The following is a 13,827-nucleotide window of genomic DNA, read 5'->3' as shown; positions in this document are numbered from 1 at the left end:
TTCCAAAAGACTGTTCTTTAAATCTGTGTCTCTTTTGCTGTCTCGCATATAGGGTCATCATTACCATCTTTCTAAATCCTATATATATGCGTTAGTACACTGTATTGGTGTTTTTCTTTCTGACTTACTTCACCCTGTATAATAGGCTCCAGTTTCATCCACCTCATTAGAACTGATTCAAATGTGTTCTTTTTAATAGCTGAGTAATATTCCATTGTGTATATGTACCACAGCTTTCTTATCCATTTGTCTAGGTTGCTTCCATGTCCTGGCTATTATAAACAGTGCTGTGATGAACATGGGGTGCACATGTCTCTTTCACTTCTGGTTTCCTTGGTGTGTATGCCCAGCAGTGGGATTGCTGGGTGATATGGCAGTTCTAATTCCAGTTTTTTTAAGAAATCTCCACACTGTTCTCCATAGTGGCTGTACTAGTTTGCATTCTCACCAACAGTGTAAGAGGGTTCCCTTTTCTCCTCACCTTCTCCAGCATGTATTGTTTGTAGACTTTTTGATAGCAGCCATTCTGACTGGCATGAGATGTTACCTCATTGTGGTTTTGATTTGCATTTCTCTGATAATGAGTAATGTTGAGCATCTTTTCATAGGTTTGTTAGCCATCTGTATGTCTTCTCTGGAGAAATGTCTGTTTAGTTCTATGGCCCATTTTTTTGATTGGGTCATTTATTTTTCTGGAATTGAGCTGCATGAGCTGCTTATATATTTTTGAGATGAATTCTTTGTCAGTTGCTTCGTTTGCTATTATTTTCTCCCATTCTGAAGGCTGTCTTTTCACCTTGCTTATAGTTTCCTTCATTGTGCAAAAGCTTTTAAGTTTAATTAGGTCCCATTTGTTTATTTTTGCTTTTATTTCCATTACTCTGGGAGGTGGGTGATCCCTCATATTTTTAATTGGTAAAATACACATAATGTAAAATTTGCCATGTTGGGATGTCCACTGGTTGCCCAGTGGCTAAGACTCCATACTCCCCACGCGGGAAGCCCAGGTTTGGTTCTTGTTCAAGAAACTAGATGTCACATGCCGCAACTGAGAGTTTGCATGCTGCAACTAAGACGCTGTGTGCCACAACTGAAAAAAAAAAAAATCCTGCATGCCCATAACCAGCAATCCTGCACACCGCAATGAAGATCAAAGATCCAGCCTGCCTAAGACTTGATGCAGTCAAATGAATGAATAAATAAATAAAAATAAATACTTAAAAAATTGCCATGTAACCATTTTAAAATGCACAACTCAGTGCCATGAAGGACATTCATGTTGTTGTATAGCTGTCACCACCCTCCCTCTGCAAAAGCGAAACTCTGGTTCCATTAAACACTCACTCCCCTTCCCTCTCCCCTGCCTACTGTCCTCACGTTTCACCCACGTCGTAGCGTACGTCAGAATTTCCCTGCCTTGTAGGGCTGAATAATATTCTGGTGTATGTATAGACCCCATCATGATTAGCCTTCATCTTCTGAGGGCACCTGGGGTGCCAACGTGTTTTAGGCACTGTGAATAATGCTGCAGTGGCCACGGGTGTGCTAACATCTTTCCCAGTCCCTGCCCCCAATTCCTTGGGGTCTTTGCCCAGAAGCGTGATTGCTGGATTGTGCTGTGATACCATGTTTAATTTCCGGACTGGTTCCTCTCCTCCTGCAGGTAAACACACTCAGGCGTCTCTCATTAAGAAAATAAAAAGCCCCTGAAAACACCCCTTTGCCTTAAATTCTCCACCCAAACTTTCTCGCATCTCCTTCCTTGTGCAACTCTCGGAGGGCGCCGTGGGGACAGCTCCACGTGCTAGAAGCTGAGACCTCTTGACACCTCTGCTGATCCGTGGCTCTCCCCGCGCCGGCACTCCGAGGGCGCACCGGACCTGGGAGGAGGCTGCGCTGGCCCCGCCCACCTCCAACTCCGCCCACTGCCTCGCCCCCGGCCACGCCCACCCCGCCGGAGGCTGCAGGCCTTGCTGCTGGCGCCCCCTTGGGATAACGCACCCGTTAGGGGCGCCTTCTGCAGGGCATTTAATTCCATCCCAGCAGGGAGCCGTCTCCCTCGCAGTGATTTGTTAACTCTGAAAGTAATTTTGCAGGGATTCTCTGTAGCTGCAGAAAGGAATGAAGAAACTCTTTGTGTCCTGAACCCGGGAGAGGTTACGTGGGCGAGGCAGGGGCTGTGTGCAAGAGGGGCGCTGGGAGGGGGCGCTGGGAGGGGGCTTGACACTGTGCAAAACCTCACATCTGCACAGGACCGCGCGGCCCCGCCTGCCGTGCAAGCTTGGGCCTAAGGCTCCAGGAAGAAAGGGAAGACGCTGATGAGCTTGGGATGAGGGGTCTGAACTTGCGGAGGATCACTTAGGTCAAACTTGGTGGCAGGGACGCGCCTCCGCGAGAAGCCTGGAAGTGGCCCAGGCCGGGCAGGAGCCCCTCCCGGGGCCGTGGGGGGAGGGCCTTCGGGGGTTGCTTCCGGCACACAGCAGGAGCACTGGGACCCGCGGCCCGTCCGGGGACGTCCCACCTGCGCTCCCGGCAGCTGTGTGGCAGAACTTTAGGTACAAGGATTTTGCCAGCAGTTTTGATGGGGAAGGAGGTGGTGGAAGAGGGGCGAGGTTAGACCTCTGGGGGAGTGGGGAGGAGGGCCTAGGGGAGCCCCAGTCAGGGTGGAGTGTGGCAGATGGTCCTAGGCCAAGCCCCAGCTCTGCTTCTTCTCCAAGCCTGCCCAGAGTCTACGTGACTGTGATCACCGCAGGTAAGGAATGACCACCTTGGATGGCTTCTCCCTGTTGTCCTCCTGGGACCCGGCGAGTCTAGGGCGTGAGAGGGAGGGGCCAGCTCTCTCACTTCTCTGGGGAGGGGTGTGCCTCTCCCCACGTGTGGATGAGGAATTCGAGACTCAGGGGTGGCAGGACTGGCCCAGGTCCTGAGCTCGGGGGAGGGGGTGGCGTTGAGGCAGGCTGTGCAGCCGTGGTTCAGGGCCCTGAGCACTGCCTGAGGAGCTTGGGTGAGGGGCGGGGGGCCTCAGAACACTGGAGGCCCTTCCAGCTTCTCCAGGTGGGTGGCCGGCTGGGGCGGGGTGAGGGGGCGCCTTCCTCTCTCCAGCGCCTCTTGTACTCTGTACGCTTTCCTGCTGCTGCTTCAACAAATCTCTAACTTGTGGTTTAAAACAACCAACAGGCTCCAGGGGAGGACCCTTCCTGCCCCTTCCAGTCTCTGGGGGCTCCAGGCATCCCTGGATGTGGCTGTGTCCCTGAGGTCTCTGCCTCCATTATGTGGCCTCTCTCTGTGTCTCTCAACCTTATAAGGACTCCAGACACTGGATCTGGCCTCCGCCTCTCAAATCTAGGATGGCCTCATCTCGAGATCCTTAACTTGATCTCATCCTTAAAGTCCCATTTTCCAATCAGGATCACCTTCACAGATTCTGGGCATCATTTGGGGGGCCACCATTCAGTCCAGCACTCACCTTGTTGGCCGTTCCCCACTATTCTGGAGATCCTGAGGATCAAGGACTTTCTCCTTGAGCTCAGCAGCCTTTCTTAACGTGCTCACTGTGTGAACAAATGTCCCTGTCCACCCTTGGCTGGCCCTCTCTGTGAGGCAGGGTGGTGGGGCCACGGTCAGACCCACAACCTTGGACAGCTGGGAGGGATTCTGATGGTGTCGGCCCAAAATACAAGCCAGGAAACCCTGCAGCACAGCTCAGGCATGACTGCAACCTTGCCCCTCTCCTGCCAGGGCCTGACCCAGAGGCCGATGCTCTGCTTCTGTTGGCTTCCAGACTCCAGAGGCAAGGCAGCCAGCAGCGAACTCCCCCATGCCCCACCTCTGACTCTGTCCATGGTTCTGACCACCCGAGGCGGCTCTGCTGCCGGGGCATCTGGCCACCAATCATCCCGACCCTCAGTAGAGCACGCGACTTGGGCAACAGTCACACGGTCACCCCACAGGCTGTGGGTACTTGGCAGAGTGTCTCCAGGCAGGGCCAGGTCCCAGCACCAGCATCTAGGCACCTGGGTCAGGTCAGGTGGGGAGGAGGAAGGTCAAGGACAGCTCCATGCAGGGGCTGTCCAGACTGCAAGGGCCAGGGCCACACATGGACACTCTGCCCTTTCTTCTGCCCATCATGACTGATTTTTATTCTTGTTTGCAAAAATCCTGATAGGGTGACACCATCCCACGTGTATTGGGAGGAAGGCAGAGTAGCTTGGAAACTGGGTTAGGAATATCTGTCTCCCTGGCAACCAAGCCCAGCATGGGGAGAGCAGGGTCTTTGCTCCCCAAGGAACAGGCCTGGAGCTGCATTCCCTGGGGGGCGGGGGGCAGACTCCTTGGGCATTACTCTTTGGGTATCTGGCATCTTCCTCCATCATGCCCAATCCAGAACCTACTCATCTGCTATCTTTTGCTGCAAAACAAACTACCCCCAAACATAGGTGCTTAAAACAACACCGTTCATGCTCTTAAAGTGTCCAAGGGTCAGGAACTCAAGTGCTGGACCTTGGGCTCACATTCTCTCATGAAGTTGCTGTTGGCTGGGGCTGTGGTCTCGTCTCAGGGCTCCACTGGTTGTGGGGGGTCCACTTCCGTGGTCTCTTCGGTGGTTGTTGGCAGGCTTCAGTGCCTCTGCACAGGGCTGCCAGCAGGATGAGCAATCTGAGAGAGGCACGGGAGGCAGAGCCCACATCAGAAGCGACGGTCTCAATAATCTGATCTCAGAAGTGACATCCCACTGGTCTCACCCCCTCTTCACTAGAAGTGAGTCCAGCCATGCTCAGTGGGGAGGGGATGACTCCCTGGACGTACAGTGGTTAAGACTCTCGCTCTGACTGCCAAGGGCCTGGGTTTGATCCCTGGTTGAGAAGCTAAGATCCCACAAGCTAAATGGGATGGCAAAAAAAAAAAAAAAAGTAAGGAGATACACCAGGGCAAGAATACCCCAGGGTCACTGGGGGCTCTGAGAGCCTGCCCCCACACTACCAGTCCCAGGTATTGGGGGTGGGTTGCCTTGCCTTAGGTCTGGCAGGGATCTTCCAAGTCTCTGACAGAACTTCGGCAGAGATTCCCAAACCAGGAGCAGGTTGGCTGTGATCTGCAGGGACCGCCACCAAGTGCCACCCCACAGTCACCCCAGTCCTGGACAGAGAGTCAGTGTCCACCTGACCAAAAGGTGTAGAGGCCGGTCTTGTGGGAGGGCACCCAGGATATCTGCCCTGCCCCAGCCCCTTGGAGAAGGCCTTGTGTTAAATCTGAAATGCATGTGTTAATTCTCACAAGGATGGCTGGATCTGGACTCAAGCCCAGACTCAAGACTTTGCCCAGCCGAATAGGTTTTGGGACAAAATCTAACCCTTTTCCATATTGTGGCCTGAGCCATCCTCCCAGCCCTCCCTCAAACACTCCTGCTCTCTTTCTCTTGGAGCTTGCAAACACTCCTCCTGCAGGGTCACTGGCTCCACCAGAGAGGCCTTGTCCACACCCCCGGCCTCTCGCTTTACTCTTCATCCCACTTGGTAGCCCTGTCAATTTGCCCCATTGTCCCCTGCTTGCCTGCCCTCTCGCCGGCACTTGCCCTGGGCCGGGTGCCCAGTGATCTCTCTCCCTGTGGGTTTGGTGCAGCCCTCACACGCTTTCGTGGTTCCATTTTATAGATGAGGACCTGAGGCTCAGGGGCCAGGCATGTGCCTGCAGTCACACACCTGAGTGTGGTCCCAGGCTGTCTGCATAAATGTTTGTCGGACAGATGAGGGCGGGACTGAAGGAAGGACGTTAGCACTTGCTCCTCGCCCAGCGGACAGCAGTGCCCAGCAGAGACCAGCAGAGACCGGACTCAGGGACGAGGGACAGCAGGTGCAAAACACAGCAGGACAGGCGTGATGGGAGCAGAAGGCAAGAGACAAAGCTGAGAAGCGGACCAGAGCAGGTGGCAGAGGGCCTTGAATGCCAAGACCAGGGTTTGGGACTTGCCCTCTGAGTGTGGGTGTGGTTGGAGGCAGCAGTCCCTGGGGCTGCGGCTGCTCGTGGGGTCGTCGTGGGGGTGGGGGCGCGGAGAATAACCTTGAACCATCGGGATCGTGATGGGGTGGGGAGGGGAGGGCCCAAGGGCCGCGAACAGGGTCCTGGGCTAGTACCTGCCGCGCTCGCTCCTTCCCTCCCTCTCTGCGTCTTTGTGCCTTTCGTTTCCTTTCGCAGTAAACGTTCTTCCGAGAAATTCCAAGGGGATCTCAGCCAAGCTGAGGGGGAAGGGACCTGCCCGCGCCCGGGTGGGGGGAGGCGGAGGTAGGGGGAGCGCACGGGTGAAGAGATCGGGAGCGGAGAGGGCGCGCGCGAGGGCGGGGGAGCGGGGTGCTGCTGGCCAGGGGGCCCAAGACAGCCCGGGACGGTGACCCTGCGGGGCCCTGAGTTCCAGGCGCCCCCATCCGCGCGACTCCAGCCGCCCCCGCCCCCCGCGCGGCCCCCGCCCCGGCTCCGCCCCGCCCCTCGCGCGGGGTCCGTGTCTGCGGCTGCGTTCCCCGAAAGACACGGCTGCACCCGGGTTCCCGTCCGCAGGGAGACCGAAGGGCACTGCTCCCCGCGCCGCCCCCGCCGCCCGGAGCCCCGGAGCCGCGGCACCCCAGGGATGTGAGTGTGCCCCCGACCCGAGGCCCGCGCTCCACGCCTAGACCCGCGGTGAGAGCCAAGGCTCGCGTGAGGAGACAGGGGAGGAGGCTCAGCGCCGGTTCCCGGGCCCCGGGCCCAGAGGTGGGGGTGGGGGTAGCGCGCGCCCCTCCCCCCGCCGGCAGGTACTGTCCACTCGCACCTCAAACGGCCCTTTCCTCTCCGGACGCACCTACGGCTCCCCAGGGACAAGACGCGCCTCCCGACCACCCCCACCTCCCCACCCCTCATCCCACAGGTGCGGAGTGCCAGAAGGGGGCATTTCGGGCCGTCCCCAAGCGACAGGGCAGGCCTCTTCTCCCTGGAGGGGGTGCAGCGATGGTGGATGCTCTCGCGGATGGGCTGGGGGCGGGGCTTTGGAGCTCCCCGGCGACCCCAGGCTCTGGATTCCGGGATGGAGGTTGCCTTAGGATGCCAGAAAAGGGGAGGGACCTTCGAGCTGGGCAGGGGGCTTGGTCTCCTTCCTGATCGAGGCTTCTCCCTGCCAGGCCGGTGTCCCAGACGACCCCCGCCCGCAGCCCCCGCGCCTTCCCGAGGCCCGCCTGGAGCATGTTGCCTGCAGCCATGAAGGGCCTCGGCCTGGTGCTGCTGGCCGCTCTGCTGTGCTCGGCCCCCGGTAAGTCTGGGGGCCGCTGGCGGGGGGGAGTCCAGGTCACCTGAGAGTCTGTGCGAGACAGCTCCAGAGAGAACCAGGTGTGGGGCGGCCATTCTCCTATGATACCCACCAAGCCCACCCCCCGCCACACCCCTGCGACCCCAGCCTTGCCCTTACCGTGTGACCCCCTGCTTGGGCTGCCCCGGCTACAGCCACGTGGGTCTCTCTTGGCTCTGAGGGCGAGCGTGCTCTTCCTCCCGGGCCTTGGTCCGGCAGCTGGCCCCCGCCCAGATGCCCTGGCCTGGGCATTCCTGGCCTCACTCTTCTCAGAGCCCCTCTGGCTCCCCATCAAGTCCTGTCTGACCTTCCTCGATCAAACCAACTGGATTCTGGGGGATGTGAGCCGGGGGGAGGAGTGCGCAGGAGGGCACCACAGGTGTGATGTGTGTGACTCTGTGCGTGTGCACTGTGCGTATGTGTGGGGCCTGGGGGTGCAGGGGGCTTCCGGAGTTCCAGCGGCAGCACCCTCACCCCAACCTGCCCAAAGGCACACAGGTTTTCCCAGCCTGTCCTCCAGGTGCCAGTTTGGCCTGGTCACTCCTGGTCAGGGGGTGCCTGGCCTCCTACAGCCACGCGGCTCTGCTAGGACCTGCGGTGAGGCAGGTGGGGAGGATGCAGGAGGCTGGCTGGCCCGAGCCCCGGTTCCTCTAGTCATTCCCCTCCCCATGCCCTGCCCAGCTCACGGCCTGTGGTGCCAGGACTGCACACTGACCACCAACTCCAGCCACTGCACTCCCAAGCAGTGCCATCCGTCGGACACGGTGTGTGCCACTGTCTGGATCACAGACCCCAGCAGCAGTAAGTCAGGCTCCAGGCTGGGAGGTGGGGGTCGGTGGTGTCATCAGAGTCCCTCTGGCCTCGGACAATGGCGTGTGTCTGGGGGCACGACCCTACCCTTCTGTGTGACAGTCAGCAGGTGCCTGACTCTCTCTGACCCTTTCCGCGGAGCTGGGGGACAGCATGGGTGGGTTGAAGCCTCAGTTGTGCTGTTCTGGTGTCCTGAGCTGACTTGGAGGGTCCCTGGGCTGGGTCCTGGACACGAGGCTGAGAGGCTAGTGGGGCCCCAACCCCAGGCTCCCTGTCTTCATCCCCAGGCAGGAAGGATCATTCCGTGAACAAGATGTGTGCCTCATCCTGTGACTTTGTGAAGCGGCACTTTTTCTCAGACTATCTGATGGGCTTCATTAACTCTGGGATCTTGAAAGTGGACGTGGACTGCTGCAAGAAGGATTTGTGCAATGGGGTGGCACAGGCGGGGCGCAGCCCCTGGGCCCTGGCCGGGGGGCTCCTGCTTAGCCTGGGGCCTGCCCTCCTCTGGGCTGGACCCTGAGGCCCCCTCCCCCTCGCAGGGCTTCCGAGCTTGTCCCCCCACACCTGAGCCTGTGGCTGCCCCCTCCCCAGCCTGGCATGGCTGGCACTGGGGGCAGCCTTGGCTCCGCTCCGCAGCCTGTGGCTCCTGCCCGCCCCAGCTGTGAGACCTCCCTGTCTCCCCACCAGCTCCAAGTTGCAGCCACAGGACATCTCAGGGACGAGGCGTCCGGCAGGAGGCTGGGCCCCTGGGTCCTTGAGGGGAAGCCGGGCCCAGCCCAACAGCCTGGCTGTGAGGATATCTGCAGAGAAATAAAATCACTTCTGAGCCTGGAGACCCGGGTCTGAGCCTGGGTGGGGATTTTGGGAAGGGAGGGGTTCCTGGCAGAGAAAGTGCAGGTGAGCGGATGCAGGGAGGGTGGTGCGGGTCCTCTGGGGGTTGCCAGGGGACTGTGGGCCTGGAAAGGTTTGGGAACAGCCTGAAGGGCGGTGAGTGTTGGGCTGAGCAAGGTCACAGGGTGGGCCTGAGGGTGAGGCCTTGCAACTGTCTGTGCACACACTAGGGAGATGGACACACCAGACTCACACCTGTGCCCACTGAGGGCACACTCCCCACCCCACCACGCTCATGCCCCTGACGTGCTCCCACACTGACACATTTGCGGCACAGCAGCTCCTGAATCAGCATGCCCCAGCACAGGCAAATCACACAGGTCCAGGTGGATGTGCAGACGAGAACACACAGACACGGCCCTGTGTGCCCTCTCCCGCTGGGGGTGGTCCGCTCCCCGAGAGCTGTCAGGGCCGTTTCAGGCTCACGTGCCAGGAGTCTGCCACAGAACCAGGCACACTCACATCCCCACCCTGAGTCAAGTGCCCCCACGGGTAGGGTCTGGAAGGCCAGTCCCCCGACCAGGGTCTGCAGGATGGCAGAGGGACTGGGTGCTTTGGGTGGGAGGAGGCAGGAGGGCTCTGGAGGTTGACCCGAGAGTGCGGCTTCTCCTGGCCTTTTCTGCTCCAACACTGGGCCCTCTGTCCGTCCCTGCACCCACGTCCAGCCAGCCTCTGCGCCCCTCGGCCACATGAGTCATCCTCTGGTCCAGGCTCGCCACGGGAGGCTCCGCGGCCACTCCAGGCTTTCCCTGGGGTTTGGTCCTTGGCCAGTTCCTCTTTGTCCCTCTGTGGCTGACCCAGCCCGTGATCACTCCTGGGTCCTGCACCGCCTGGAATGAATGATAGTGATAAATGAATGATCTCTCCTCAGGGCTGGCCCTGGCCTTCCTCCCTGGGCTTCTCTGCAAGCATGATGGAGAGGGGTCTGGAGGTCCCGGGGGAGCGAACCAGGGGAGAGTAGGGTCGGTGGATACGGGTCGGTGTCAACTTCCCGCTGGTGGAGACGGCCGAGGGGCTCGTTGGAGGGTGTCTCCCACTCCGTTTTTAAGTTTGCTCTGCTGCTCTGCGATGTACCCCTCCCCCAAACCTCAGTAAAGTGTGCTACCCACTGAGTGCGTCTGCTCCTTTTGGGACCCTCGGGACTGGGTGCTGCTGGTGGGTGACCTGGAAGACGTGGCTGGCTCAGGGGAAGCTGGCAGAAAACCTCGGGGATTTGGGGGAGGCTGGAGCTGGAGCCAGGCGGTCTGGAGCAATGGGACGCCTGGAGGTGTTGGGAGGATGTGGATGGATCACCCCAGGGACATGGGGTTCAAACCAACCTCTACCTAGTAGTTGCTGAATTTGTTATTTGAGGGAACTGTTTAAAACACAAAAAGGTGTGAAGTTCTCCCGGGTCTTTTAATAAAGATGCATGATTCCGAGTGGACAGGGGGCTTAGAGGGAGGGCACTGTGGCCCAGACAGCCCGGCCTTGACTCCTCAGTTCCTGTTTCCACACAACCGGACCTGAGCTTGTACCCCGACCTCTGAGGGCTTCTCAGTAGCCCCCACCTTTGTGAGCTCTTGGAAGGATCGAAGCCCGCAGCTTGTGTGCCGGCTTGGCCCTGTGGCACGCGCACACACGTTTTGATCAGCCAGTGACAGCTTTTGGGGAATGATGTCGGATTTGTGATTTCCGAAGTAGAAGATTTAACTTCAGGACCAGAAACCAGGCTTGATCACTCAAGAGCTTTTGTGTAGCAGAATTTTATTACAGTTTAAAAAGGGACAGACAAAGCTTCTGACATAGACATCAGAAGGGGGACGGAGAGTGCCCAGACTCACTAGTCTTATCAAGGCCTCATATACTTTTGGAGAAGGAAATGGCAACCCTCTCCAGTACTCTTTGGAGAAGGAAATGGCAACCCACTCCAGTACTCTTGCCTAGAAAATTCTATGGATGGAGGAGCCTGGTGGGCAACAGTCCATGGTGTCACAAAGAGTTGGACAGGACTGATAGACTTCACTTTCACTTTCTAGTACTCTTGCCTGGAGAATTCCATGGACAGAGGAGCCTGGCAGGCTACAGTCCATGGGGTCACACCACTGAGCGACTAACACACTATATACTTTTACCAGACCCACTCCCACAACAAATATCTTAAATTAACAAGATTAGAACTAACAATAGAAAGGTCTTACCAGACCCACTCCCATAATATAAGTCTTAAGATTACAAGGTTAGTCAGAAGGTTCTTGTTAAGGAGAAACATGTCCTTGAGCAAAATACTTTGTTATGTTGACTAAACAAAGCAAAAAAAAAAAAGTTCTCCCTTTCTCCTTGAGAGCCCAGACCCCTTTCTCCTCCTCGGGGACCCTGAACTTCTTATCAACCTATCTAGGAATTGAGTCTCTCACCAGAGTGCCATGGACTCCTCTTTTGGACAGTTCAGCAAGGGCACCTTCCCGGGTCAGGAGGTCTAGAAGGACCTTTCTCTTTCAGTGCCAGCGGCTGAGTAGCCCCTAGACCAACAAGCCAGTTCTCATCCGGCCTCCCCTTGTTGGAGGGCGCAGGGGTCCCCTCAGTGGTTTTCACCAGTAGTACTGCAGTGACTGGGGTTCTCTGGTGGCTCAGTGGCTAAAGAATCCACTTTCAGTGCAGGAGATGCCAGTTTGATCCCTGGGTCGGAAAGATCACCTGGAGGAGGTGGCAGCTCACTCCAGGATTCTTGCCTGGAGAATCCCATGGACAGAGGAGCCTGGTGGGCTACCGTCCAAAGGGTTGCAAAGAGTTAGACACGACTGAAGTGATTGAGCATGCACGCACTGCCGTGACTGTGCTAGTCCCTGTATCCTTATGGAGGTCAGGCGATTATTTCCATCACATTCATTCCGAGATGAGGACAGCTGAGCTGGAGAGGACATCGACCTAACAATGAAATAGGTGCCTCAGAAAGGGCCATGTTAAGTCATAGTCACACCAACTCCATCCGCATCCCTCACAGAGGTGTTATTCAACTTTAGGATTTTTAAGAACCTTACTCTGAGCACCACTTAAGAAGTTGTTATTGGGACTTCCCCAGTGGCCCAGTGGCTAAGACTCCATGCTGCCAATGCCTGGTTTTGACCCCTGGTCAGGGAGTTAGATCCCACATTAAGAGCTGGCATGCCACAACTAAAAAGATTCCACCTGCCACAGCTAAGACTGGGTGCAGCCAAGTAAGTAAATATTGAAAAGAAGTTACTAGTGACGTTGGATGTCCTAAGCGTGTCAGTCCCTGTGTTTCTCTTGTGATTGTGCAATAGCCACTCCTACTATTGTGACTTTGTCTTTTCCTGTGACTTGACAGACTCGTGTGTGTGTCAAGGAAACAGTCTTTCCCATGGTGTATGTTTTGCAAATATTTCCTTGCATCTTTGTTTTTGATGTCTTCATTGTACATATGTTTCTCAAGTTTCGTGTGGCTGAATCTAATTGCTGTTTTATGGTTTCTGGGTTTCAGGTCTTACGAACATGTCCTCTACGCTTTCCTGAGGAAAATAATCTCTGCATTTTTTCCTAATATTGTTACAGATGTGGCCACCACATTCAGATATCCAGTCCTGGAGTTTAGAGTGTGGCAGGAGGCAGGGACTTCCCCCAAACACGTGTCATTTTGCTCAATGCCATTTTTTGAATAAGCTATCTTTCCCTGGTGACTTAAGTACCATGTGGATAACAGGGTGCATTTCTACATGTGTGTGTGTGTTTTGGGTCTGCACCCAAATGCCAGGGGACCCCCTCCCCACCTGGGGACCTCCTCCTGCTTTGGGTCCCACCAAGCTGCTTGACTCCACCCTAGTTTCAACAATTGATGAGGCAAGAGCCTGCCTTCTCTTCTTTTTAAAAGACTCTTGCCACTTCTTGCAGTTTATTCTTACAGATAAATTTTAGAACCCACTTGTCTAGTTCCACACCCTCCTCAGTGGGCTTTGATTGGGCTTTAACTCATTTCTGTTTGAAGCTGGGGAAGGAAGCGTTCTTCACTGTTGGAAGTCCTGCCACTCAGAAACTCCATGTATCTCACCGTGTATTTAGTCCCTCCGTCCAAGTGCATCATTTTCTTCATGTGGCTCTTGTATCTTCCTTGATATATTTACTGCTGAGTAATCTGTAGTTTTTGTGGTGTTGGAAGTGGGATTTGATTCCCTCCATTTTCCTTTAAGGTCATTTCGGTGTACTGGGGTGATGTTTTTCATTTTCTTCGTGGTGTTTATTCCAGAAGTACTCAGCCCCCACCAGGCCCCCACTCCAGCAGGACGACGAGGGAAGGGGTTGAGGGATCCACAGGAGCCCTCAGAAGGCTGGCCTTTATGTTTCCCAAATCCTCCAACCACTGTGCCATGGGCCTCTCAGAGAGAGATGTCAAGACCAAGCGAGTCTAGGGAGAAGCTCCTCAAAACACTTCCAGACTCGGCGCTGGGGGAAACTCTTGAAGGTGAGGCAGTGGTACCCCTGGGTGGAAGGGCTTGGAAGGAGTGGAGGGTGGTCTGGGTCCCAGAGAGAAGCTCCTGAAGGGTGGGGCCTTGGAGCAAGATGGGTGGGTGAGGGGGCAGCAGGTGGCCACACACAAGCTCGCGCCTGCCAGCTGGAGGCGAGGCCCGCAGACTAGAGGTGCGAGACCCGTGCAGCCCTAATGCCTTGGTGGATGTGTGAGGCTGGGTCGAGCTGAGGGGCATTGTAGCCGATGTGTCTGCCACTCCCACTGGGCACAGCCCAGGGAAAGAAGGTGGGCCAAGACAGGCGGGTTTCCACCACCTGGTAAGACGGGTCTCGAGAGAGTAATTGTTACAGAT

General features: G+C 56.5%; 1 protein-coding gene across 2 annotated transcripts; it reads left to right on the top strand.

The window, feature by feature from the left end:
• Positions 1–6,302: 6,302 nt before the first annotated feature.
• Positions 6,303–10,125, top strand: LY6H (lymphocyte antigen 6 family member H). 2 transcript variants are annotated; one of them, XM_043484452.1, is made up of 4 exons: positions 6,303–6,621; positions 7,146–7,273; positions 7,991–8,110; positions 8,407–10,125. In XM_043484452.1, coding segments are annotated over exons 1-4 (486 nt in total). In that variant the 5' UTR covers positions 6,303–6,619; the 3' UTR covers positions 8,643–10,125. The 2 variants fall into 2 exon arrangements, with proteins under 2 accessions (XP_043340387.1, XP_043340388.1); XM_043484453.1 differs by lacking the exon at positions 6,303–6,621 and adding an exon at positions 6,779–6,895.
• Positions 10,126–13,827: the final 3,702 nt, after the last annotated feature.

The sequence above is a fragment of the Cervus canadensis genome, chromosome 12, assembly GCF_019320065.1.
Source record: "Cervus canadensis isolate Bull #8, Minnesota chromosome 12, ASM1932006v1, whole genome shotgun sequence".
Lineage (NCBI taxonomy): Eukaryota > Metazoa > Chordata > Mammalia > Artiodactyla > Cervidae > Cervus > Cervus canadensis.
Note: the sequence above shows the minus strand (reverse complement) of the source record. Positions and strands in the feature narration are given on the sequence as shown.

Coding starts and splice junctions, on each gene's coding strand:
- LY6H (XM_043484452.1), top strand. Junction 7,274..7,990: donor TCTGCTGTGCTCGGCCCCCG/GTAAGTCTGGGG, acceptor TGCCCTGCCCAG/CTCACGGCCTGTGGTGCCAG. Junction 8,111..8,406: donor GATCACAGACCCCAGCAGCA/GTAAGTCAGGCT, acceptor CTTCATCCCCAG/GCAGGAAGGATCATTCCGTG.